At 52.1% G+C, this 26,907-nt stretch overlaps 1 protein-coding gene across 1 annotated transcript in view; it reads left to right on the top strand.

Moving 5' to 3' along the window:
* Positions 1-25,162, top strand: part of RADIL (Rap associating with DIL domain) — a 90,953-nt gene extending 65,791 nt beyond the window's left edge. The window contains exons 11-15 of the mRNA XM_084818289.1: positions 7,199-7,389; positions 14,388-14,793; positions 19,251-19,390; positions 21,537-21,676; positions 23,030-25,162. Coding sequence (XP_084674415.1) covers positions 7,199-7,389; positions 14,388-14,793; positions 19,251-19,390; positions 21,537-21,676; positions 23,030-23,138 — 986 coding nt within the window. The 3' untranslated portion in view covers positions 23,139-25,162. The remainder of the gene's footprint in view (positions 1-7,198; positions 7,390-14,387; positions 14,794-19,250; positions 19,391-21,536; positions 21,677-23,029) is intronic.
* The last annotated feature ends 1,745 nt before the right edge of the window (positions 25,163-26,907 follow it).

Here is a 26,907-nt window from a genome sequence, read left to right as displayed (position 1 = left end):
TCTTGCAGGAATTTCTGTTGTGATTCCATTTCTTTGGTCCTCATCCCACCCCCAAAGCCTACTAACTACCAAGGGACCCCAAGAGTTGTTTGTGCAGCAAAATATCCTTCCACCCCAAACTGCCTGGGAGGAGGGGGTGCCTTCCTCTGCCATCCTGAGAATGCAGACATTTGCTATACCTGATGTAAAGGTTTGCCATATCTGAGGCAGGCCATTGGTGGCTGCCTATTCACTACTAGGCCAGAGTTAAGATTTTGGTACCAGGGTACAAAGCCCTAAACAACTCGGGACCAGGATACCTGAGAGAGCGCCTTCTCCATTATCAACCTGCCCGGTCACTGAGGTTATCGGAGAGCCTGCTCCTGGTGGTTCCACATGGACCTATGGCCTGATTGGAGTTGACCCGGAGAAGAGACTTCAGTGTGGCCTCCTTTCTATGGAACTCCCTGCCTCTGGAGGTCAGGCAGGCCCAAACACTTGTTTCTGGCACCTCCTGAAAACATCTTTATTCCAGGAAGCCTTCCTTGACAGACCAGCCACAGCTTTAATCAGAATTCTGTTTAAAATAATATGAATAATAATGGTGATGATAATGATCATAATAATGATAATGTTTAACATGGATTTTTATTATTTTATCTTATTTTTGTATCTTTTATCATTCACTGTTCCAGAATTTGTCTTCATGTGGAGTGGTATTATAAATGTAGTAAATAAATAAAAAAAATTGAAAATGCTATATTGGTCCCAAGAATGGGGGAATTTAGACGAGGGGTGGGCAATGCTCCAGCTTCTGTTGGGGTCATGTAAGCTTTTCCGTCCGGCAAAGAGTTCTGTTTAACTTGGAAGTGTGCAGATTTGAATGCCAAAGAACAGGACCAATAATAGATATAAAGTTATCCTCTGTACTTTTTGTGAACTCCTTCTCTGAGTGTGAATTCTTATATAGCCAAAATTGTACCATCTACACACAAGAGGAGGACGTTGGGGGAAACCCCAGAGTTTACAGAAGTACAAAAAGTCTTCAGAATTTTTTTTTTTAGGGAGGGGAAATATACCTCAAACCGGTCCAATGAGGACTGAGCATTTATTTATTTATTAAATTTATTAATCGCCCATCTGACTGGCCACCCAGCCACTCTGGGCGATGTACAACCCACCATAAAACAATTTAAAACAATAAAAATTTACCATAATTTGTTTTTTTAAAATACCCTAACCCACCCCAAATGCCTGCCTGAACAACCACGTTTTTAATGCACGACGGAAGCTCATTAAAGAGGGGGCATGGTGGAGTTCCCTAGGGAGGGAGTTCCACAGAGTGGGGGCCACCACAGAAAAGGCCCTCTCCCTCGTCCCCACCAGTCTAGCTGTCCTGGCTGATGGGACAGAGAGAAGGCCATCCGAGGCTGATCGTGTTAAGCGGCCTGTCTGATGTTGCTGGAGGCGCTCCTTAAGATAGGCTGGGCTGGAACCATATAGGGTTTTAAAGGTCAAAACCAACACCTTGAATTTGGCCCGAAAAACAACTGGTAACCAGTGCAACTCCTTCAGCACTGGAGTGATGTGATCTCGCCGGCGGCTGCCTTTAATCAGGCGAGCTGCCGCGTTCTGTACCAGCTGCAGCTTCCGAACCGTCTTCAAGGGTAACCCCACGTAGAGCGCATTACAGTAGTCTAAACGAGAGGAGACCAGGGCATGTACTACCGATGGGAGCAGATGGTCGGGAAGGAAGGGGCGCAGCCGCCGTATCAGATGGAGTTGATACAGCGCTGTCCGGCTCACAGCTGACACCTGAGCCTCCATGGACAGCTGGGAGTCCAAAATGACCCCCAGGCTGCGGACCTGGTCTTTCAAGGGTAGCCATACCCCATTCAACACCAGGTCAACATCCCCCAGCCTCCTCTTGTCTCCCACCAAAAGTACCTCGGTCTTGTCAGGGTTCAGCTTCAGCTTATTCCTCCCCATCCAGCCACTCACCGTCTCCAGACATTTGGACAGGGATTCTACGGCCAACCTTGGTGAAGATTTGAGCAAGAGGTAGAGCTGCGTGTCATCCGCATATTGATGACACCGCACCCCAAACCTCCTGATGATAGCCCCCAGTGGCTTCACATAGATGTTAAATAGAATCGGGGAGAGGATGGAACCCTGTGGCACCCCACAAGTAAGTGGCCACGGGTCCGAAACCTCCTCTCCCAGAGCTACCCTCTGGTACCTGCCGGAGAGGAAGGACCGGAACCACCGCAATACAGTGTCTCCAATGCCCAACCCCTCCAGGCAGTCCAGGAGGATACCGTGGTCAACGGTATCAAAAGCCGCTGAGAGGTCGAGGAGAACAAGGAAGGAGCATTCACCCCTATCCAGAGCCCTCCTCATATCATCCACCAAGGTGACCAAGGCCGTTTCTGTCCCATGCCCAGGCCTGAAGCCCGACTGAAATGGGTCTAGATAATCAGTTTCTTCCAAGTGTGCCTTCAACTGCACCGCCACCACCCGCTCAATCACCTTGCCCAAAAATGGCAGATTTGAGACTGGGCGAAAGTTGTTCAGAACTTGAGGATCCAAGGAGGGCTTCTTTAAGAGCGGTCTTATCGCTGCCTCCTTGAGGGCTGATGGCATCACTCCCTCCTCAAGGGAGGCGTTCACCACTGCCTTGATCCCCTCACCCAGTCTCTCTCTGCAGCTCATAATGAGCCAAGATGGGCAAGAATCAAGTAAGCAGGTGGTCGGCCTTACAGATGAAAGCACCTTGTCCACTTCATCAGGAGGAAGAAGCTGGAACCGATCCCACAAAACTGGTTTGCCACAGGCTGCCTCTTGCTCACTAACTGTATCCACAGTGTGCAGAGTAACACACCTAATCTGATCAATTTTATCTGCAAAGTGCCTTGCCAAAGCTTCACAGGAGGCCTTAGAATGCTCCAGTGGTTCCGGAGCCACAGGACCGACCAGGCTCCGGACCACTTGGAACAGCCTCCTGGGGCAGCACTCTGCAGATGCGATGGAGGCAGCATAATATTCCTTTTTTGCTTCCTTCACCGCCACGTGATAGGCTGAAGATACAGCTCTAGCCCGTGTCTGATCGTCTTTGGAGCGAGACTTCCGCCACCGGCGCTCTAGCCGTCTCACCTCCTGTTTCAGAGCTCGTAACCGCGGATTGAACCATGGTGCAGTCCGAGCCCTGTTCAGGGGGAGAGGGCGTTTTGGAGCCACCCGATCTAATGCCCCAGTGATTGCAGCATTCCAGCCACCCACCAGGGTCTCGACCGAGTGGCTGTTGGCGTGCCCCAGAGAATCCCCAAGCGCGTTCAGGAATCCATTTGGATCCATAAGACGCCTGGGGCGGACCATTTTAATGGGTCCTCCACCCCTGCGGAGGGGTTGTGAAACCGAAAAGTCCAACATCACCAGATAGTGATCTGACCATGACAAGGGGGTGGTGGATATACCCCCGACTTCCAGATCACTCCCCGCTTCTCCAGAAACAAACACAAGGTCTAGTGCATGACCGGCTACGTGGGTGGGCCCAGTTAGAATATGGTGCAGCTCCCAGGAGGCCATGGTCTCCATGAAGTCCCGAGGTGCTCCTGTGAGGATGGCCTCCGAATGTACGTTGAAGTCCCCCAACACCAGTAAGTTAGAGGACTGTACACGCACATCAGAGACCACCTCAAGCACCTCGGCCAGGGAGTCAGTCGTGCAGCGGGGTGGACGGTACACGAGCAGAATCCCCAGACTGCCCGTCGGGCCCAACCTCCAGTACATGCACTCAGCGACCTTGGTCTCCCGGAGAGGGGGTCTGGTGAAGACCAAGGACTCTCGGTAGATAACAGCCACTCCCCCTCCCCGATCCCCAGCCCTCGGCTGCTGTGCATATGAAAATCCAGCTGGACACATGGCCGCAAGGGTTGGAGCAGCAGCCTCGGCCAGCCAGGTCTCCGTAATACATGCCAGGTCTGCACCCTCATCCAGGATCATGTCATGGATGAGGGAGGTTTTCTGGGTAACAGACCTGGCATTGCAGAGCAGCAAACGAAGGCCAGAAGATGGGGTCACGCCTCCCCCAGCCATCCTTTGGCTCTGGACAGGCCCGGAGCAGGGGACAGATACTACACATCTCTCCCTTGTTCCCCTTAGCTGGCATGGCCTGCCCCTAGCGCTCCGCCAGTGCCTGCTGCCCAGCCTCGGTATGTTCTGGCCCCCAACACTCCCCCCACTGCCTCCATCAGGTGGACACATGCCCCCTCGCTCCCGCCTATCAGGCAGGCTACCCACCCCTAAAAACACAACAAAATCCCCCCCAACAAAATAAAACAAACAAACAAAACAATTAAAATCCCCTTAAAAATGCCAGGCAGGAGTCCACAGGGAAGGCCTGGTGGCGGCGGCGGCGGCAGCAGCAGCAGCAGCAAGCACACCTCTTCCCCGGTGGTGGTGGTGGTGGTGGTGGCGGCTTCTCCTGCAGGCCCGGGCTCTCCCAGGCCACCTCAGCCAGCCAGCTTATGTAGCCCCTCCAGGGAGGGGCAGGTGGAGCAGCACAGCTGGCTTGGTACCTGGGGGCCTGGTCCTGCAGGGACTGGCGGTCTGCCAGGCAGAAGTCCACAGGGAAGGCCTGGTGGTGATGGCAGCGGCGGCAGCAGCAGGCCCAGCGGCGGCAGCAGCAGGCCCAGCGGCGGCAGCAGCAGGCCCAGCAGCAGCAAGCACGCCTCTTCCCCGGTGGTGGTGGCTTCTCCTGCAGGCCCTGGCTCTGCAGAATATGGCTCTGAGCATATTCAGAAGCATGGAATATTGAGTGACTGTTGAAATGGTGGTGGGGGTGGGAATGGAAAACCAGAATGGAATATCCTGGGAAAGGGCATGGCTGGCTAACTGGAAGCCTTAACAGGAGTATACCATACAACAATGTTTTCTTTCAAGTCCCACTTATATTTTCATATTTTGTAGGTGAAAACTTATTTCTGCTGCACAGCAGTGAGAGGGTCTTTCTGGACTCTCACTGGCCAGTCCACTAGATGTTGTCCCTCCCCCACACTGCTCACATGGTGATTTAAAGTGAGGCGTTTGGGGGCGCACTGGAAGCCAGAGGCGTGTGATGTATGAAATTCCACATGAATTCCACCTAAGGGAAACAGTAACAGCCGCAGTCTTGTGCGTTTACAGTCTCCGAGTACGAATGCCAATTGTTCCCCACGGAGCTCTTAGGCAGTGGGAAGAGTGAACATGGGAGGCTGCCGAAATACCAGTGTTATGGAAAAAGCATCTCCCAGTAGGAAAAACATTTCCTAGGAATGATTTTGTTTCAAATCCCTAAGCCAGTGCACAGAGGAGAAAACACAGAGCCCAAACATGGTCAAGCTGATTATACCAAAATACAGAGAGAATTGGGGGTTTTGCTGCTCTAGAGAGGGGAGGGGGCTGTCAGGATTCCTTTAGCCCCCACTTTATTTCAACGCTGAAGACAAACACAGACGAGAGGCTTCAGTCTACAGCTTTTAATCCATTACTTCACAGGATCATACAGATGCAAATTCTCAGTGACACTCAGTCTACAAAGGAATGCCTTCAGGGGAATTCCAAAGGAAGTTAAGAGAGTTGCCCGCTGTTTGAAGAGGAAGGTGGTCTCGCTAGCCTGACGTAAGGGAGGGGAGGACCCTCTCTCTCATGAGGCTTCTGAGCACAGCTTCTCACGCAAGGCCAATCGGGTAGACCGTCTAAGTTCCGCCCCTGCCTTCTCTCTCTTCGCTCTGTGTCTGCGCCTGGCATCTGTTAGATCAGACTCTCCAGCCCCCCCTTCTGTTCGCTGTCTCTCACAGGGGTATGTGAAGAGGAACCCTCATCCTCAGCCAGCTGGGTGTTTGTAACCTGAGAAGCCGGCCCAGTTATGTCTGGACTAGACTGGGAAAAAACCTCCCCCATGTCTGGCGGTTCTCCTTCATAATCTGAATTGCTGTCCCACTCCCTGTGCTCAAAAACAACCCTGGCGGGGGCAGACCATGCAGGCGCTGAGCATGTGCCAGAGAACCCCTTGCTGTGGCTCAATGGTAGAGCTCCTGCTCTGCAAGCAGAAGGTCCCTGGTTCAATCCGCAGCATCTCCAGGTAGGGCTGCAAAAACTCCTGCCTGAAACTTTGGAGAGCCGCTTGCAGTCAGTGTCGACAGTACTGGGCTAGATGGACCCATGGTCTGATGGAGTATATGACAGTTTCCTGTGTTCCTCTTTAGAGAGGGTAGAGCACCTGCTTTTCATGCACAAGGTCCCAGGTTCGATCCCCAGCTTCTCCAGGAAGGGCTGCCAAAACTCCTGCCTGAAACCCTGGAGAGCCCTTCCTGCCAGGCAGTGCTGACAATACTGGACTAGATGGACCAAGAGTCTGACACCGTATAAGGCAGCTTCCTATGTTCCAGTGTTGTTCCTAACATCACAGAGGATTCCAGGGCATATTCTGAGTTATTGTGGAGAGCTCTGCTTGCTGGACTTAGCATGACAATGCAAACTCATACATTGCTTCCAGCACAATGGCACATCTGGAATATTGAGACAGTTGTGGGTGCTCTCACAAAATGGCTGCCATAGGGGGCTTACGCACTCATAAAACGGCTGTCACGGTGGGCATGGCTGTTCGCAAAGCACTCATTTCCCAGAAGGCAAACTGGGGAGGCTCAAAGAAAAGTAACCTGCCCAAGAACCTTGCAGAGATAGGGGGCTCCTTCAAACCGGGCTTTTATCCTGCCGTTGAGATTGCTCCTTCACGGAAGTTTGCGGGCTCTTTACATGATGCCGTGACCCTGCCGTGACCCTCCTGCACTAAATGCCCTTTGTTCTGTTTTTAAATAGATCGCAGATAATGAGCTATCAGATTACCCCGTTGTGTTCCGCTTCAGTTTCCTCTGGAAAAGAGGAAAAGCGGCGAGAAGGGGAGCGAGATCAATGAAAGATAATGGAAGACTCAGCTACGGGGGAGGAGGGGGAAGGGGTGGTGGGAAAGGAAGCATGTGAAAAAGGGAGTCGTGATCTTGCATTCAAAAGAGAAGCAGAAAGCCCTGTTTTAAATGCAGGATTTTAGGCTGGTGTAGAAATGCCCAGGGTCTGAGTCCCCCCAAACACAAACCTGCTCTGTTGAACTCAAATACAGACAGCCCGGGAGGGCAGCACTTTGCTCTATAAAACTACCCAGTTTAATTTCTCTGTCCTGCAGATGACATCCTGGAGTCGTTCGACAACCACCCCCCTATCATGCTGCCCAGTGGAGGGTTCAAGGTGGACCTGGAAGTGGAACACCTGGATGACAATATCTACCGACACCTCCTCTACATCCGTCACTTCCTGTGGAGCCTGCACAGCAAAAGCCCCCACCCCGGCGACTCGCCCAGAGAAGAACCCCCAAAGGTAACACTCGCTTTTCAGCCAAAAAAGACGCCCAGAGCAGCTTACAAAGATAAGTAATGAGGGAGTTCCTGCCCTCAGGCTTCCAGTCTAAAAGACATGACACAAAAGGAAGCGGGGTTGGAAAGGAGGAGAAAAATGCAAAACTCGGGCACCAGATGATGATGAAAATGATTAATTACATTTCTGTGCCGCCCCATAGGCGAAGCTCTCTGGGCAGTTTACAGAACTTAAAACATTAAATTACAACATACAGAGTTTAAAAGCCATTTACGTAAAAGCACACAGACAAGATACAGAAACAACATATAATTAAGAACAACTTGGAACAGTCAGTCATAACTAAAGACACATCCAGGACCGATTAAAACTCATCATGTTATAGAATCATATAATCATAGAATAGTAGGGTTGGAAGGGGCCTACAAGGCCATCGAATCCAACCCCCTGCTCAATGCAGGAATCTAAGTCAGAGCATCCCTGGCAGATGGCTGTCCAGGCTTGTCTTGAATGCCTCCAGTGTGGGAGAGCCCGCCACCTTCCTAGGTCATTGATTCCATTGTCGTATTGCTCTAACAGTCAGGAAGTTTTTCCTGATGTTCAGCCGGAATCTGGCTTCCTGTAACTTGAGCCCATTATTCTGTGTCCTGCACTCTGGGATGATCGAGAAGAGATGCTGGCCTTCCTCTCTGGGACAACCTTTCAAGTACTTGAAGAGTGCTATCCTATCTCCCCTCAGTCTTCTCTTCTCAAGGCTAAACATGCCCAGTCCTTTCAGTCTCTCCTCATAGGGCTTTGTTTCCAGTCCCCTGATCATCTTTGTTGCCCTCCTCTGAACACTCTCCAGTTTGTCTGCATCCTTCTTGAAGTGTGGTGCCCAGAACTGGACACAGTACTCCAGATGAGGCCTACCCAGTGCTGAGTAGAGGGGAACTAGTACTTCCCGGGATTTGGAAGCTATGCTTCTATTAATGCAGCCCAAAATAGCATTTGCCTTTTTTGCAGCCACATCACATTTTTGGCTCATATTCAGCTTGTGATCGACAACAATTCCAAGATCCTTCTCGCTTGTAGTGTGGTTGAGCCACGTATCCCCCATCTTGTAACTGTGCATTTGGTTTCTTTTTCCTGTTCTTAGTTTCAAAATTCTTAGTTCCAGAATTCTTAGTTTCAAAATTCTTATGGGTGTTTCTTTCTGGCAGGGAAGCACGAAACAAGCTCCCTGCCGCTGCACCTTCTGTGGCTGATGGATGGGGCCAGGTTGGTCTCCCCCTTGCCGTGGTGCTTGCCTCCCCCTTGCCATATCCCCCTTGTTGGTCTCCAGGGAGGCGTGGGGGTGGTGTGCAGCCTCCCAGTGGCTGTTGCTTGTCTGGCTGATGGACCTGACCTTCGTCACTCTCTGAGCGAGCTCCGTAATCGCCACCCCGTCCCCCAGGGCTCCCATAAACCCATTCTGCCTTGGCACAAAAGGATTTTGCAGACCAGGTGGCAGCCCCTGAGCAGAGGGAGAATGCATAATTGGGGAGGCAAAGAGGGGGCAAAGTGGTGCAGGGGAGGAGGAACAATCCATCCCACATGCCAACATTGGTGAGGGCGGATGCATCAGGCTGCCTGCGCGGCCCACACCGCAGCTCCAGGCAGGGATGTTCACCACTGTGGGCTGCCCCATCTACACATCTGCCTTGGTTTTCAGTATTGTGACCCCTGCCTCTCCCATCCTACCAGGGCTCACACCTAATGAGTAAACCGGATGCAGCTGCAACCGTGCTTGAAATACACCAGTGTTTATTTGAAACCACAGCCCAGTTCCAGGAGGGCTGGGTGCCCTTGTTCCCCCCACCCACACAGACACGCATGTTGTCTTCCCTCTTGGCGCCACCCCTTTCTGCCGAGCTCCTGCTAAGGAACCTGCATAGGCGCAGAGTGGAAAAGAGCGGAGCTGTCACCCACTTTCCCCCTGGGAGGGCGTCTGAAAGCACAGTTGGGAGGGCGTACAGCAGCAGCAGCAGGACGTTCAAAACAAAACAAAACTCCAGAGGGGGTAGCTGCGTTAGTCTACTGCAACAAAGTTTCAGGGCGCAATCCTAGGCATGTTTAGACAGAAAAAAGTCCGGCAAATCCCAGCGTTCCCCAGCCAGCTGCGTTCTATTAATCCTGTTCAGGGTGCCAGCCATGCCCTCTTTTCGGATACAACAGTCCATCCCCATCCCCCCCAGTCAGGCACTCAGCGTTCCATGCCCACCGATCCTGCTGTCATCGTTGGGCTGTCTGGGGGGCTTTGGGGCCCCCCTTAAAGATTTGTTGTCCTTCTTCAAACCTTGGGGTTCCTCCATGCCTGCCGGTCCCTTGCTGCCGTTTCCCAGTGGCCCTGTTTGGGTTCCAATCTTACCTGCGCTCACCTGCTGAGTTCACTATTAGGAGCCCAGGTTTTGGGGGGCCCTTTGGGCAACACACCCTCAGTGGTCCCCCTCCTTCGGTGAGTCGACCTTCGTACCGTTGTTATCACCAGCTGCTCTTGCTCCTTCTCCTGTTCCTCAGCATTGCTCCCGCTAGCTTGCTTGGCAGGCAGAGATCCAGGGAGCCAGGAGGCCGCGGCATCTCCTGCTCCTCCTCCTCACCCCCACCGTCGTCCGGGCCAGAGCGAGAGGCAGGGGAGCAAGGAGGTAGCCATGGTGCAGAGGAGGAGCAGGTCCAGGGGGCTCTTGTCAGTGGGCCCCTGCTGGGGGGTGGGCCCCTGGCAGGTGCCCGACCAGGCCGGCCCTTGACGCCGGCCCTGCATCCAACCGACCCCTGATGCAAAGTGATGAGAAAAGCAGAGAATGCACACAGTGCCGGCGCCAGCTTTTGGAGGGCCCTTGGTGGGTCTACTTTCTCAGCACCAGTGTCACCAGCTGCTCTTGTTCCTTAGCCTCTTAGTCATCAATGCTGCTGCTTCCTTGCTTGATAGCAGGAGCAGTTCTCTTGTGAGTGGGCCCGTGCTGGTTTGTGGGCCCTTGGCAGGTGCCCAACCATGCCTGCCTTTCATGCCGGCCCCATTAGGAGTGATACATATATAAAAATCACACACATACACGGGGGAGCCAGCCAAACTAACTTTCAGGAACAGCTCGCATCTCACAGGCCTTGGAAACCGGACCCGCTGGTTTCCCTCCCGGATTGCACCGGATTGCTGCAATCCCATCTCGTTTGCTGGGCCTTTACTGACGGATGCGCACTTTTCATTTTCTAAGCCCCGCCACACCGTGCTGTTGCTGAGCCAAGAGGATATGCCAAGCTACTCAGTCTTTCCCTCTGGTTTATTTTGCTGTAGCAGTTCACACTGCTGTGTGCTTTTTGTTCTCCCTCTGATCGATTATCCTAAGATGTTTTGTGGGGGTTAGCTGCGGTTTGCTTGATTTTATTTATTTCACGGTATTTCTTTACTGCCCTCCCCCACCCCCGCCATCTTTCAACCTTTCAAGAAGATTGCCAAGGCAGCTGCCAAATTAAAACAGAATCTGAAGCGGTGCAAAACACTTTATCAAAACGAACCAAAACAAAGTGATGCGCAAAACAGCAAGATCAGCCTCAAATTCAGTTCCGGTAAACAATAAAAAGCACCGATCGGTGAGATTCCATAAAGGCACCTTACGACTGGAGCCTGAAGTTTAACAAAGGAGAAGCCAGGCGAACATCTTTGGGGAGTCGCAAAACTCTGGCGCCACCACAGAGAAGGCCCTGTGGCTGCCACCCAGATGGCCCTCAGAGAAGGGCCTCTCGAGAAAATCTTAATGACCAGACAGGTTCATGTGTGAGCAAATGATCCCTCAGGACCCAGGGCTGTACAAGGTTAAGACTAGCTTTTGGAATTGCACCTGGAAACGAACAGAAAGCCAGTGGCGATATTTTAGTACTGTTCTCAAGACTCAGTGAGTCCCGGGATATGTTGTACTTTACACTGTAAGATTCTCAGAAATCATGGAGTTGGAAGGGGCCATTTAGGCCATCGAGTCCAACCCCCTGCCCAGTGCAGGAATCCAGTTTAAAGCATCCCTGACAGATGGCTGCCCAGTCTCTGCTTGATGCTTCCAGCGACAGAGAGCTCATCACCTCCCAAGGCACTTGGTCCCACTGTCTGACTGCTCCGACCATTAGGAAGTTTTTCCTGATGTTTAACTGAAAACTGCCTTGCTGTAACTTAAGCCTGTTATTTCGAGTCCTATAGTCTGGGCCCCATCTACACCTGGCTTTTATTCCGGGGCGGGTGCAAGTCAAGGTCTCTCATGATAGATGACGTAGTTGCGACTTCGCAGCCATCCGTAGTTTTCGCCTGGAAAATGCGGAGTTCCAAGGAGTCGTTTTGCTGAGATGTTTTTCGTATGCTCCTGATCTCCCTGTGCTTGTGAGCCCAGACCGACTTCGCATTTTGCAGTGGGCGTGTTGTAGGTGTGCGTAGTGCCTGTGACGGCCCTTTACTCCCCCCATCCCTTCACAGCTGCGCAGTTACAGAGGCACAGAGGGGCGTTTTCATCTATTTAATCACACTTTCGCAAAATACCTACTTCCTTCAATCTTTCCTCGTAGGGCTTAGTTTCTAGAGCTTGAGTCCTGAAATACTTCATGTGCATAAGCTGCTTTAAGACTACTTTTTGTGTTGGAAATTGACACATAAATAATCATTTTGTGGTTGCAGGTTGCAGTTGGAGACTTCCCGCATCAATGCACCATGCTTTCTGTTTTTGTGTATGCCATGAATCCATGGGAGCAGAGCAAAGTTGCAGGATGTGCTACTAACACTCCCCCCACACACACAGTTTTGTAGCCTGAACATGTCAGCTTTCATCATCATAATCATTATTAATTATTTATTTTAAAAAACAATCACAAGAAGTTGCTAGTACTTATGATTGCAAAGATATGCTTGGACATGTATGAGCAGTGCCTGCCTCAGAAGCCAGAACAAGATTTCTGAATGGCTTCTCCTCCCCCATGAATGGTGGAATCAGGATAAATTTTGCAAAAAGCAAGACATTATCATGCAGATCTGCTCACTTTGCAAAATGTATACAACTTCTTCTCTTAGAATTTCAGCGTTGTGGAATTTTGACTTCTTTTTTTTTTAGCGCAGAGTCGGTGCTGCACTTCTTATGGAGAGGCGTATGCCCCCAAAGGCGGAGCGCCTTTCTCCAATTTCCGGTGCAGCTTGTCTCCTCCGTGGTCCTGCAATGGTGGCTTGTTTGCACCTGCTGGGAGCCATGAAGGGCAGCAACCTGCTAGCTTTCCCCTATCATAATTTGCAGCTCCTCCTGGCCTGTGTCCAAATGCCTCCATGGGCTTGAAGCTTCATACGGGAGAAGATAGAAAGCCAAGGTGAGGGATTAGCACTGTGCTAATCCCGAGCCTGAAAGCGAGCGGCTGGAAAGGGGAGGCTCTAGCAATCTCCTTAACTGGGCTAAGATGCGGAGGGGAGGGTGGGCCAGTTCAGTTAGTAGCACCGAGAGCCAGAGTGGCGGGAGAGCTCAGCTGTCAGAATGGGGAGACCCTGCTCAGCTCTGAAGCTCAAGGGGTGACCCTCGAGACATCAGTTCTCAAGGGGTGACCCTCAGTTCTCAAGGGGTGACCCTCGAGACATCAGTTCTCTCTCTGAAATGGCTGGCAGGGAGAACAAAAATGGGATCACACCATGTCTGTCAAACTGAGCTCCTTGGTGGAAGGATAAAAACAGGCAGGCAGACAGACAGGAAGAAGAGGAAACAAACATGTCATATGATTTATTTGTTTCCTCTTCTTCCCATCAAGAGGGATGCAGCGTTCTTTGATATCCTCGGAGCTGTCTTCCTTCTGTTACCCAGAGGTGTCCTGCAGCTCTCACCATCCGAGTTTCATTTCATAGAATCATAGAATAGTAGGGTTGTAAAGGGCCTGTAAGACCATCGAGTCCAAGCCCCTGCTCATTGCAGGAATCTAAGTCAAAGCATCCCTGACAGGTGCTGTCCAGCCTCGTCTTGAATGCCTCCAGTGTGGGAGAGCCCGCCACCTCCCTAGGCAAATTTCGTTTTCATATGTTACATTTCTGTGCTGCCCAATAGCCAGTGCTCTCTGTGCAGTTTACAAAGATTAAAACCCCAAACATACAATATAATAACGCAATATAAAACCATTTGCATACAAAAATATAAAACAATTTTGCACAATCAATGAAAACCCCAGGACCTGTTAAAACTCTAATCATATGCTGTCAAATGCCTAAGAGTAGAAGAAAGTCTTAACCTGATGCTAGACAGATGACAATGTTGGCCCTGGGCGGACCTCACTGGGGAGATCATTTCATAATCACGGGGCCACCGCAGAGAAGGCCCTCTCCCTTGTTGTCGTCCTCTGAGCCTCCCTCGGAGAAGGCACTTGGGTGAAGGTCACAGATGAAGATCATAGTGTATGGAGAAGTTCATGCTCTTTTAGTCAGGCTTTTTCAGTGCTAAAACCCTTGGGCACTTTCGGGGGGTGGTGAACACTGGAAGCTGTTTTATACCAGCTCAGGCTATTTGTCCATCTAGTCCAGCGTTGCCTGTTCTGATTGGCCCTGGCTCTCCAGGGCCCATGGCAGAGAACCGACTTTTCCATCACTGCTCCCTGTTCACCGGAGGTGCCAGGGATTGAACCTGGGGACTTCCTGCATGCAAAGCAGGTGTTCTGCCCCTGAGCTACGGCCCTGTTCCTTGTGGTTCAGAATGGAGACCTGCCTTGGGTGAAACCAGTGGCCTGATAAGCCAGTGACCTGGGCTGCTACGCTCTCCTCGGTGGAAGCACTGCACTGCAGAGACCTCCGGGGTATTGCCTGGTTTCGTGTTGGGAGGGCACCTGCCAAGCTCTTCGACTCTGTGTGTGTGTTTGTGAGTGCCTGTAGCCACTATGCGACGGGAAGGCAGGAGACGGCTAATGTCATTGCCAGGGGGAGAAAGTGACCAACTGCAGGGAACGAGACAGACAGTAACTCCTCCCGTTTTTATGCCCTCCCTTTAAAGGCAGAAGCAATCGGCTGCCAAACCACCCCCCAGGCAGACCCAGAGACGGCGTCTGGGTTGCCAACGTTCGGAAGCTCTTTTAGCCGGATGAACTGCAGGCAGCCGGTGAGCTGTGCGGAAGCCAGGATGGAAGCGGGGCTTCCCCCTGTCATGGGCGCCAACGGATCCGCCCGGGATTCTTGCGAGACACAACTTGCGGACACCCTCCAGCTGCTCCAGCTGCAGGGACAGAGCAGCGCCAAGACGGCCCCCGTCTTGGCTGATCCCTCTTGCCTGATGACCCCGCCGAACACGCCTCTGGCCCTGGACCCGAGTCTCGAGCTGACCCTGGACACCGCCCCCGGGAAAGGCATCACAGACCCTCGGAGGAACGGGCTCAATGGCGCCAAGCCCACCGCTGCTGACGGTAAGACAGGCTCTTCCTGGGGTCGGTACCGGATCTTCAGGTTGCGCGCAATGCTCAAAGGGCTTCTTGGCTCCGGCCTGGTGGTTCAGCCAGTGGCGGCTGGTGGCTCTCATTTCAGTGGGGCTATGGATCCATCCTGGGTTTCAGTCAGTCAAAAATGGACAAAAGAGTATAAGATAAGATTCGAGAAACATCTTTTCCAGTCACCGGTAGACTGACACAGGAGACAGTCTTCTGTGAAAACATTCTGCAGGCTTTTTTCTCTAGTAAGTATGAACTTATACGTTATTCTTAGTAAACAAGCAGGTTTTATATGGTTTTTATAAGACTGTTACACATGCATAAGCCCCTGTGGCATTTTGTATTTTAGTAATGTTTTAATTATGTCTGTTGTCCTATGTGTAATTTTTATTACCATTAATGTTACAGCCCCCTGAAGAAGGCCTAAAAATAAAACGCCAAAATGTATTGGGTTCCCTACAATACTTTTTTTTTTTTGCATCCTGAGAACCTGTTTCTCTTCTTTGTGATTTGGTCGGAACCAGCCAGAATAGGTGTGGAACCACTTTTGGGGCTAGGGTCCAGCACCTTGGATAGCTCCTTCAGAGTGCTGGCTGGTTCTGACTGAAACCCAGGATAGATTCATACCCCACTGAAATCAGAGCCACCAGCCTCCACTGGGATCAGCTCGGCTACCGAGCTCCTGTCTTGGACAGGACAGTGCAGCCTCAGGGACCAAACAGTCATTAATTTAAATCCATATCCAGCAGCTACTTTTTTTCCCCCCTCTATTTTTTACTCTAGGGTAGGTGCGGGCCCCTCCGATTCAGATCAGGCCCATCGCAGGGGAGGGGAGGGTTCCCCTACCCACCATGTTAGGGTCCTGATCCAGATCAGGGCCCACCTGTGCCTACTCTAGAATAAACATGGAAAAAGACGTAGGAACATAGGCAGCTGCCTTCTACTGAGTCCGACCCTGGGTCCATCTAGCCCAGTATTGGCGACACTGGCTGGCAGCAGCAGCTCTCCAGGGTTTCAGGCAGGATTCGTTCCTAGCCCTACCTGGAGAAGCCGGGGATCAGAGCTGGGGCCTTCTGCATGCCAAGCAGGGACTCTGTCACATTCAGCTATGGCCCCTTCCAGCTAAACTGTATGTAACTGCACAAAAGCTGGGAAGCCACCCAGCTTTTGTGATTGGCAGTTGGGGGGGAATGATTGGCAGTTGGGGGGGAAGGAGGTGGGGCAGGGGGAACCCCAGGGGGAGGAGTGGGTTTGGCCCCCGGACCTGAGGTTCTGCAACCCTGGTTTAAATGGCTCCTTGCCTTCTGCACAGAAGGAAAAGTCAATTTCTGCTACATCTATATAGTATGGCAGCTTTCCCCAACCTGGTGCCATCCAGATGTGCTATGCTGGCTGTGGGATTATGGGAGTTGAAATCCCACACATTTGGAGGGCACCAGGTTGGGGAAGGCTCTGGAAGGGGTACCCAGCTGGCAGCCTGGAATGTGGCCCCCGAGAGCATCTCCAAAACAGAATTCCACTCTTGGGCTGAAAGAGGTTCAACACCCCTGGTTTGAAAGGATCCACGTGATGGGGAAAACTGTTCTCTGCTGGAGTCCTTGGAGAGGTGCTGCTAGCCAGAGTGGAGAGTCCTGAGTTAGATGGATACATAGGGTTGGATCCAGATTTAGTCATACTTGAAGTAGACCCACTGAAATCAATAATGCTTTTCTTCTTTTTTTAACTAATCATGGGTTAGCGTTATGTCAGAAGCTAGACAAACTGTGGTTAGGCTTAACTATGGTTTACTGAGCAGTTAAAGCAGCCTTCCCTAACCTGGTGCCCTCCAGATGTTTTGGACTGCAACTCCCAGCATTCCTGAGCATTGGCCAGTGGCTGATGCTCATGGGAGTTGAAGCCCAACACATCTGGAGGGCACCAAGTTGGGGGAGGCTCTGGTAAGGATACCCAGCTGGCAGCTTGGGGCTCCCTAACAGGCCCCCATCAGTCCCCAATATCAACTGCCCCCACCCCAGGGATGTTCCTGTATTACGTCTCCTCAGATGGTCATCCAGCCCATGAGCTAGCCCACCGTGACACGTGATGGTGCCGAAAGGGAGACCACCGCACAACCTCCGTTCCTGTTTACGAGACAAAGGGTTGAAAGAGCCGTTTCCTGCATCTTGAGCTGGATCTCCACCTGCAGCAAGATGAGGTGGTGAAGTGGTCAAGGGACTGTACCACATCTGTTGATGGGGCTATTTTTTAAAGGTTCCCCTGTGCAAGTAGTAAAGAAAACAAAAACCCTCACAAAACAGCTTTGCAGGCAGAAAACTAACTGAGCAGGCAGGAAGGTCTGGGCTGCTGCTGGGATGGTTTTCTCCTTGCAGGGAACTGTTGTTTCGGTGTGGTTTTTGTTTAGTTTTCCCCCAGGGGACCGTTAAAAAATGCTATTCCCGCTTTGCAGTCTGGGGTGATCCAGTCCGCTCTACCACCTTGGGACTCTCCCATTTCGCTGCCTGTGTCCGGGTGTGGCGCTGAGTGGCCGAGGCGCGTATCCAGGGGAATGCTGCCTGGCACGGAGTGGCTTTGCCTTGAGCCTTGGCTTGCGAGGCAGGGCGTCAGTCGGCAGGAAAGGGGTGTGTGTGTGGGGGGGCGGGGAGCCGTTCTTGGTGCCTTCCCTTCGCCGGTTTCTCTTTGCCAGTGGGGAGACCCAACCTTGCCAGCCCATCAGGCCTTCCTGGACTGGAAATGCAGCCCTGGTGAAGAATTAGCTGCTGACGGGGTCTAGCTGCATTGCCAAAAGCCCTCTGAGCCTTCAGAGCTACCGCTGCGAAATGCAAAGCGTCTCTGTTTTATTTGCATCTCTGAGTCACCAGATGGAAGCAGCTGGACAAAGCTCCTGCCAAGTTCATTTGGAGCAGCGTGAATCCCACCTCACAGCGCCGGTTGGGCTCGGTGGCTTTTGCCGCTCCTCCAAGCCGCCCTCTGAAATGCTGTTTTGTAGAAAATGGAGTACGGCGCTCCTTTGGAGGCCGGCCGCGGCTCCTCCTCCTCCGCCCGTGGCCAGAGCTCCAGCTGACCGACCGCATCCGGCCTGACTGAGCTCCCAGCGCTGGAGGTGTGGGCTCGTCAGACACTCCTCCTTCCCACTTGAGGATGAGGAGGGTTTGCACAAGGCCAGGCCCAGCCCTGAACTGGGACATCACATCAAGTTAATGGCTTGATCCTGTGGGTGCATCCAGCCATGCCGGTGTCTGCATGCTGCGTAGGGTGTTCCACTTCCCCAGTTTCATGTGGGGAGGAGGCAGGGCTGGTGTTGGCACTGGGCATGCGTGGGCAGTTGCCCGGGCCCTAGTGCCCTGGTGGGGCCCACCGCTGACACCAGTTTTCTGCTCTCCTTGCTAATTTTTTCCAGCCCTAGCCCTCCAAGAAGGACTTCTTCACACAGCGCACAAACTATGGAATTCGCTACCACAGGATGTAGTGATGGCCACCCATTGGGATGGCTTCCAAAGGGGGTTGGACAAATTCCTGGAGGAAAAGGCAGTCAATGGCTACTAGTCTTGATGGCTATGTGCTACCTCCAGAACCAGAGGCAGTGAGCCTACGTACACCACTTGCTGGGGAACATGGGTGGGAGGGTTCTGTTGCGCTCATGCCCTGCTTGTGGGTTCCTGGTCGACAGCTGGTTGGCCACTGTCTGAACAGAATGCTGGACTAGATGGACCCTTGGCCTGATCCGGCAGGGCTCCTCTGATGTTCTTATGACTAGGTGGCTGCATCAAAACTGCCACTTAAATGTCCCACCATGCCCCTAGTGTAGCATCACTGTGGGGTGTTCTGGGAAATTTACATGGTAGCCCTCAGCTCCCGGTGCTGCTTCAAGCAATACTCCTGCTTGCCACCTCTATCAGGGAAGCCCACCGGGGCCTACAAAGAGAGGAGGGGCTTACTGGAAGGCACTTTGCCCAAGGACCCTCAAAAATGGAGCCAGCCCTGTGGAGGGAGGACCAATTCAGGTTACCCAAGACCTCTGTTCTACTTTGGATGCCCTAGCGTTAGGTCAGAGGTGTTGAACCTCTTTCAGCCTGAGGGCCGCATTCCATTTTGGGGAAGCTCTCAGGGGCCGCATTCCAGTGGTGGGAGGGGCCAAAGGCAAAAAGGGGCAGGGCCATAAAGACCAGCTTATTTTAGCTCAAAGGTCTTCCTGCCAGTAACTTGGCCTTGGGAGAGGCGTTTCAACCATAGAAGCCAGGAAACCATCAAATGATCGGGGGGGGGGGGCAGCAGGGGAAGGGGGGGGGGCTTCTAGGAAATGCCAGAAGGCTGAATTTAGCCCCAGGCATGAGGTTCTGCCCCCTGCATTAGGAGAAAATGGGCAAGCTTCACTAGAAGGCATCAGTTCTGTGAACATACAGGCTCATGTGTCCCTCTTCTTTTCTTCTTGGCCCTAGGCTCTTCGCCAATGCCCTACGACTTCCCTACTCCTGCTTCTTCAAGCCGCAGCTCAGCCACGGACGATTTCTGCTATGTCTTTGTGGTGGAGCTGGAAAAGGGACCCATCGGCTTGGGGATGGGACTGATTGACGGCCTGGTAAGCGGCAGGGCCTTCAAACTCTCCGCTTTGATTGCCTCGTCTGCACCCGAAGAAGGCTAGGAGAGAAGGATGCCCTCCGTCACAGTCGTCATTATGCCAGCTCGAAATCAGGGATGCCCACAGGCTGCCAAGGTCCTCTGCAAATAGCTCTAGGGGCCTGGGGGAGGAGGGGAGCCCTAGCTCAGTGATAGAGCAGATGCAGAAGGCTGGAGCTTCTCCCGACACCCTTAGTTAAATGGAGACCAGGCAGCAGGGCAGGCAAAGGGCTCTGCTTGAGATCCTGGACGGCTGCTGCCAATTGGGAGGAGACAGCACTGAGTTGCACAGACCCCGTAGTCAGACTTGGCATGAAGCACCTCTGTAGGTTCACACTGATTCACACTACCCGTTTCTCTGAACGGTATGATGTCCCAAGGACGGCTTCCCAGTTTCTTTGTGAGCTGACGGGCAGGAGCCTTGCGATAACTGTATGATGTTTAGAAATATACATGTGGAGTAGGCAGAGTAATGCTAATCAAACAGGGTCATGTCCCCTGCAAAAGCAACTGCACGTTTGTTCCTCCCCAGAACTATTTGTTGCTGGCCATGGCCAGAAACTCACCGGAGAGCTGTGATTTGGCTTTTTCATGGTTTTGGCTTTTGCACACATACAGCTCAAGCAGGCTGATTTGAAGTTGGGGATGTGGTCTAGGAGGAGGTGTTTTACCCTTTCCCCATTGTAAGCCCCCGCAATGCTATACGTTTTGCCATAAAGGGAGGAAATGGATACAGATACTCTGTGGGACTGGTAGTTACCAAAATAAAAGCCACTGGAACTCCTGATCACAGATCTCCTGGCTGTCTTGTCTCCTTTGGACTTCAGACTCTCATGGCAGGATATCAATGCCTGCCATGCTAGTTTTATCCTCTACTTTGGCAGCAGAGTATGTCCTACATACTACTTCCTCCGAGGGAGGTTCGGAGGGTGGCAACAGGGGAGAGGGCCTTCTCTGTGGTGGCCCCAATTCTGGGATGCTCTCCCTGCTTAGGTCCGCCTGGCACCAACACTGTCATTTTTCCGGTGCCAGGTTAAGCCCTTCCTCTATTTCCAGGCATTTGGCAACACGTGATAAAGCTTTTTAACAGGTCCTGGGATTTCTTATTTTTGATTATTAAAATTGTACGTATGTGCTTATATATGTGGTGTTTATATTACTGTATTGCATTTTTAAGGTTTTTATTTTTGTTCACTGCCCAGAGAGCTTTGGCTTTGGGGCAGTATAGAAATGTAATAAAGGAAAATACATGCCAGTCCCTGGATGGATGGATGGATCATCAGTGGAAGCAGCTTTAGCTATTTTGTTTTATTTAAAATATTTTTAGGGTGCCTTTTAGGGTGCAAAACCCTCTCTCAAGGCGGCCCACAACTGAAAAACAATACAACAAAACTTTCAGAGACCAGCTGCTGGGGAACACGAGTGGGAGGGCGCTCCTGCACTCGGGTCCTTCTTATGGGCATCTGGTTGGCTGCTGCGGGAACAGAGTGCTGGACTAGATGGGCCCTTGGTCTGATCCAGCACAGCTCTTTGTAATGTTCCTGGACTGTCAAGCCTCTTCACTTTGCAGAACGGGACAGCATGGCCGTGACAGTAGTCTTGCAACCCTCACAAACGGGAAACAAGTGCCAGAGAAATGTTATCTGAAGGTACGGAGCCTTCAGACCAGGCCAAGGCTGTCTCTTGTGCAACAGATTAGATTATGTAGAGCCAGAAGCAGGGGGAGAAATTCCATGTGCTAAGATGGTCTCCCTGGGGAAGTTCTTAAGAACCGGCGCTCACTGAATCCAGCACCGATTGCTTAATCCTGTCCCCTTAGGATTGGGCAACTGTGTCCAACCCGGTACCCTCCACATGGCCATTGGCCACATTGGATGGGGATGATGGGAGTTGTAGTGCAATGTATCCAAAGGGCGCCAGGCTGGGGAAGTCTGCTCTAACAGTGTCATGGGGTGCACCTTAATCATGACGCCTGGTGCTGGCTTCCCTGCCCTAAACCTCGAGCCCCTTTCCTCTGGAACCTCCTCTCTTGTTTTACTTCTGCAATGCCAAAATGCGATCTCTTTCACCTGCTCCTCTGCTGACTCGTGTCTTGCTGCCCCCCCCAGCACACCCCCTTGAATTCTCCCGGGATCTACATTCGGACTCTGATCCAGGACAGCCCAGCAGCTGATGACGGGAGACTCTCCATTGGCGACCGCATCCTCGCCGTCAACGGCACAAGCCTCATCGGTTCCGATTACCAGAGGTAGGGAAAGAGCACGGGCTGCAGGTCTCGATGTGGCCACGGGACTTGTGCAACGGCAGCGTGCAACTGACTGTAGCACCTGTGATCGTTCCAGGCTCACCGGCCTGCACTTGCTGAGCAAGAGGTCAGCTTGTTCCCTTTTAGACTCCCTCCGCCACAGAGTGTCGAATGCTCCTGAAAGTGTTCTGATTTTAGACCATTTCCTGCCCCCAGGGCTGCGTATACACCATATGACAAAAATTAAAATTCTGCACCCAGAAAATACGAATTGCACAACACGGGTGGGGAACTTCAGGCCCAGGGGCCAAATGTGGCTCTCTGGTGTTCCATGGGTGGCTACGCCCTCATCACTGGCCACACCCCCTTCCCACAACCACCAGTTTGTGGGGCGGTTTCCCGGCTTTTGTGCAGTTTTATCCCCTTTCCAAACGGTTGAAATGTCTCTCCAAAGGCTAGTTACTGGGCAGTAAGAGCTTCAAGCGAAAATATGCTGCTATGTTTGGTATTTTTGGCCCCACCCCCTTTGCCTTCAGCTCCGCCCACCACTGGAATGCAGCCCCAGAGCGCATCTCCAAAATGGAATTCCACCCTTGGGCGGAAAGAGCTTCTGCCCCCCTGCTCTATACACTATGCAAACAGGGAAAGTTTGTGTAATTGATTCTGGTTTTGCCAGTCATGAGCAGGGGCAAAAGGTTTTGCTGTGCCACTCCTGAAATCTTGTTTCAGCCTTCCTTCTGGCCCATGAGATTTTAGCAGGCGCTGCCACATATTTCTGAGCATACTTCTGCATCCATATGGACTAGAAACTTTCTTTAAAAAGAAAAATGAAAGCTGGGGTTTATAGGAAGCCCAATTCTGCACCTTAAGCTACATGTTTTGGTGGTGCTGCTGCTGCGGCATCGTGGCAAACACGGGGGCCTGCCTGTTATCAGCTTGGTGGGTGGAGAACATCTATGTTGCCTGAATCCAGCAGCTGCTGGAAGGGTGGGGCAACCGCTTCTGTCCATACCAGGTTGCAATTCAAAGGACATCCAGTACATTAGGTCAAGGTACTGGATATGTATGCTGCCAAGCTAAGAGTCCAGGGCCTGGTTCACACATGCATGTTCCCTTGATAACCGCAGCACCAGGGGAAGTCCTGCATGTGTGAACGGATCATTGCAGCTCTACCGCCACAGAGAAATTTCCTGTCGGCCTTAACTGCAATGCTTTTCAGCGGAGTCTATTCACACATCCGGCTGCCCCTCGTTAGCACCTGAGAAATCAAGCAACATAGATGCATGTGTGGATCAACTCAAGGTTTCTCTTACCTGCTTCTGGACTTTATTCCCCCCCCCCTTCCTTCCCCTTCAGTGCTGTTGACCTCATCCGATCGGGGGGGAAGAAACTGCGGTTTCTGGTGGCCAAGTCTGATCTGGAAGTCGCCAAGAAAATCAGCTACAGTTCCTCCCCTTCTCCATAAAAAACACCCACCCGAAAGAGCCCTTTCGTGTTCTCCCCCATCAACGATGCTGCGGCAAGGAGAACGCCGCAGACGACGTGCCTGGAACATGCAGAACGCTTCCCGGAGCTGCACCTCATCAGAACAGGGGGAGGGGAGGGGCGTCGCTGCTTGTGTCCTGGAACAAGAGGCGCTCCAGCGGACATCATCAAGCACTTTCCAAGAAGGGGACAGCGAGCGGTGCCTTCCGGCAACTCTTCATAAGCACACGGGCTTGGAATGAACCAAGCCAGCTTCCATCTCAAATGCGCAAGCCGTCTGTGCCACGCAGAGCCCTTTAAATCCTTCCTAATTCGGGCAGGCGCCCGACCGCACAGGCTGCTCTTATCTTTGCTCCCTGCACTCTGCACTGCCCTAAATTTGTTGGAGCTGTAGGGGCCAGCGGTCCTGCTGCTAAAGCAAGTGGACTTCAAGTGCGTGTCTGGTTGGCAAGTTTCTGACACTCCCAATTGCAGGCTGGAGCATTTAATAACTGCTGAGGTCTTATCTCCTCTGCACTCCGCTCAAAAGTCCTCTTTGCACAGGGCTGTAGCTGCCCTCTCTGCGGTGTGCGGAAGCCACATGAGCACCTTTTAAAAACAGGCTTGAGGAACCACCGCTTCATCTGGGCGGCTGTGGCAAGTCAGAGCTGCATCCAGTGGAACCATTAGGAATGATCCCCCCACCCTCTCCCTTTTAAGTCACAAGGGATTATATCGTTACATGGGGGAAGTTGGGTTACTAACAAGAAAAAGGGCTGTGGGCTATTAACTTACGACAGCCTGTTTGCAAGTTGGTCTTTAAAATGCTGCCAGGATCACTGCCTCTTCTTCTTTTTCTTTTCTTTTTCTTAAATGAAGAGAGGCTCTGTGCTTTTATGCCCACAGCATAACAGGCAGAAACTACCAGGTGCAGCCTTTGGAAGTAACTTGACAAGTCTGCAGAGTAAGAATGTCAGATTAGGATATGAGAGATGTGGGTTCAAATCCCCAGCCATTGAAGTATATTCAAGCCAGTCACACACAGTCAGCCTAGCCTAACTCACAGGGTTGTTGTGAGGTTAAAGTAAGGGGCGGGGCATTAGGGACACCATTTTTGCCATCCGGATCTCCGTGGGAGGTAGAAACGCAATCAACCAACAACAGGTTTGAAGTACTTCTAACTACGATTGCTCAATATGGAGGTGCAGGCGATGGGCGAGAAATTCACCAGCCGATTTCTGCCTGTTAGGCTGCTCTTAAAGGAAGAGAGCCTCTTTCCTTGAAAACTAAGGGAACTTTAGGAGATTGTTGTCCCGTGAGTAGGGGCACACAGCTCTTGGAGTTCCACATCACAAGGATATCCCATCTCCAAGCTCCACCAGAGTCGCTCAGAAGTGCATGTCACCACCTCAGAGGCCGGTGATGACATTGAAATATGCCTGGCCTCAAAAAGTTCTCCCCTTCGGAATGTCAGATGGTTTGAATTGCTGAGGTCCCCGAGCCAAAAAGAATGGCTCAGCTCTTCCAGCTATCTGACGCCAACACTAACAGTTTGAGAGGGGCAACACTGCCCCTTTGTGGCTACATCCTCTCATTACAAGCCAGAGAGGGGTCCTTGAGGGTTTCCAGATCAGCTATTTGCATAGCCAGCCCAGCCAAGGGGTGGATGGGGCATTTGTTCCTCAGGCTTCACCCAAGAACAATCAACTTCCTCACGGCGATATTCCCTTGTGGTGGCAGTGCTGCAAAATGAATGCCTGGGGGGGACGTGAGGTTCAGATGATTAGCTCCCACCCATGCATCCTCCCGCTGTGGGCCCAGGGGGAACTATCGGTTCAGGCCAAGACTAGGGCATGGAGTAAGGGAAAGGAGTTGCGTTGACAAGATCTGAGAGAGGGAACATGTGTGCGTGGCACAGCAGGGGAAGACAGGGGCTTACAGGCCTGTTTCAAAGACCCCTAAACACTTCGGCTGCTAGCCACCCTCTTCGATTTGGCTGTGTGCACTTGGAACGGCTATCTTTGATGAGCCACCTAAAACTCAACACTGGATACTTCAGGAGCTGGAGCCAGTCAGTCAAAACCCCACCGAACATGCTGGGTTGTTTCAGCCCATTCCTACTTTTCTGCTAGGTAGAGAGTGCTGAGCCCTGCTGGATCAGACCAAGGCTCCATCTAGCTCCAGCAGCCCGTTCTCCAACACTGGCCAGCCAAAGGCCACGAAGGCAACTACCCTCATCGGCTGTTTTTCTCTCTCTGAACAGGAAGGTTCTGTTTAGCAGTTGTGGCTAATAGCCATTGGCAGACCGATCCTCCCTGAATTTGTCTAATCCGGGGGTGGGGAACCTGTGTCCCTCCAGATGTTGCTGGACTACGACACCCATCACTCCTGACCGTTGGCCATGCTGGCTGGGGCTGGCTGAACCCCTTTGTCAAAAGCACTATAGGGCCGTGGCTTAGGGGTAAAGCCCCTGCTTTGGATGCAGAAGGTGTCAGGTTCGATCCCCGGCATCTGCAGGTAGGGCTAGGAAAGAATCCATCCTGAAACTGGAGGGAGAGCCTCTGCTGGTCAGTGTCGACAGTACTGGGCTAGATGGACCCAGGGTCTGACTCAGGCTGCTTCCTATCCACATCTTATGGCAGCTCAACTTAAGTCCCCCGAGTCTGTATATAGTTAGCACTTTGCCCCCCTCCTCCAGCCCCCAATCCCTGTCTACCAGGCAGTAGGAAGAGGACAGGACACACCAGTGATAAGAACGTTTCTTCCTCCTCCACGATCCTATTCAGGGAACCCGTTTATCAACTCATTTGTAAAGACCCCACCCCAATAACCTCCCCATGAATGGGAGAAGCTACCTTTTTCTAGGAAAACAGTATTGGACTGGCATTTCTCTAAAGCTGAAACACTGACCAGTATTTTCAAATCCTTCTCCAAAGAATGAGCATCGTCAGCTCGAAGGGTGCCTGTTTGCTCTCAGCAGCTGGGGGGGGGGGGGGGGGGCGCGGCGGCGGCGAGGCAGGCAATGGCCTTCCACTTGTTTTGTTAATAATGTGCATCAGTTTTCTAAAAAAATGTACATAGCTATAATATTGCAGATGATGGTATAAATAACAGGGCCATCCGGCCAGGGCAGGTGTACTTAAGCTGCTGCCCTCGGTGTTAAAAGAACAAACTGGATGCAGTAAACTTAGCAGCTGTTGAAATGACAGGTGACCGTTGCGTCTCATTCTAAGCAACATGTTTGTTCCACTTAGGCAAAAAAGATGGGTGGAGGAATGTTGGGAAGGGCAGTACAATGCTGGCCTTGGGTGGCAGCCAAGAGTTAATGGCGTTGTAACAGCCGGCCTCCTTTCTTGATCGCAGTGAAGGCTGCACTTTTTAAGCCGGGGTGGGCAACTTGTGGGTCTCCAGATGCTTTGGCCTCCAACTCCCATCAGCCCTCACCATTGGCTAGGCTAGCTAAGACTGATGGGAGGTGTGGCCCAAAACATCTGGAGGGCCACAGGTTGCTCACCCCTTTTCTAAGCCTTCTTACAAGCCCAGCATATTTCCTGTTCACTTTTCTGGCACAACCAAACCACCGGTTTGCAAACCTCCGCCCTTTCGGGAACCGTTTCCACCACGACTCCTCTCCCAAGAAGCTCCTGCACAGAACCACAACGCAAGGCAGGACCTGGAGCAGCCTTCCCCAACCGGGTGACCCCCAGATGTTTTAGACGACAACTCCCAATATTCCTGACCGCTGGCCATGCTGGCGGGGGCTGATGGGA

Source organism: Heloderma suspectum, chromosome 12 (assembly GCF_057233095.1).
Source record: "Heloderma suspectum isolate Gila_16-S chromosome 12, 16-S_ref, whole genome shotgun sequence".
Classification (NCBI taxonomy): Eukaryota; Metazoa; Chordata; class Lepidosauria; order Squamata; family Helodermatidae; genus Heloderma; species Heloderma suspectum.
This window is presented reverse-complemented; position numbering and strand designations above follow the sequence as displayed.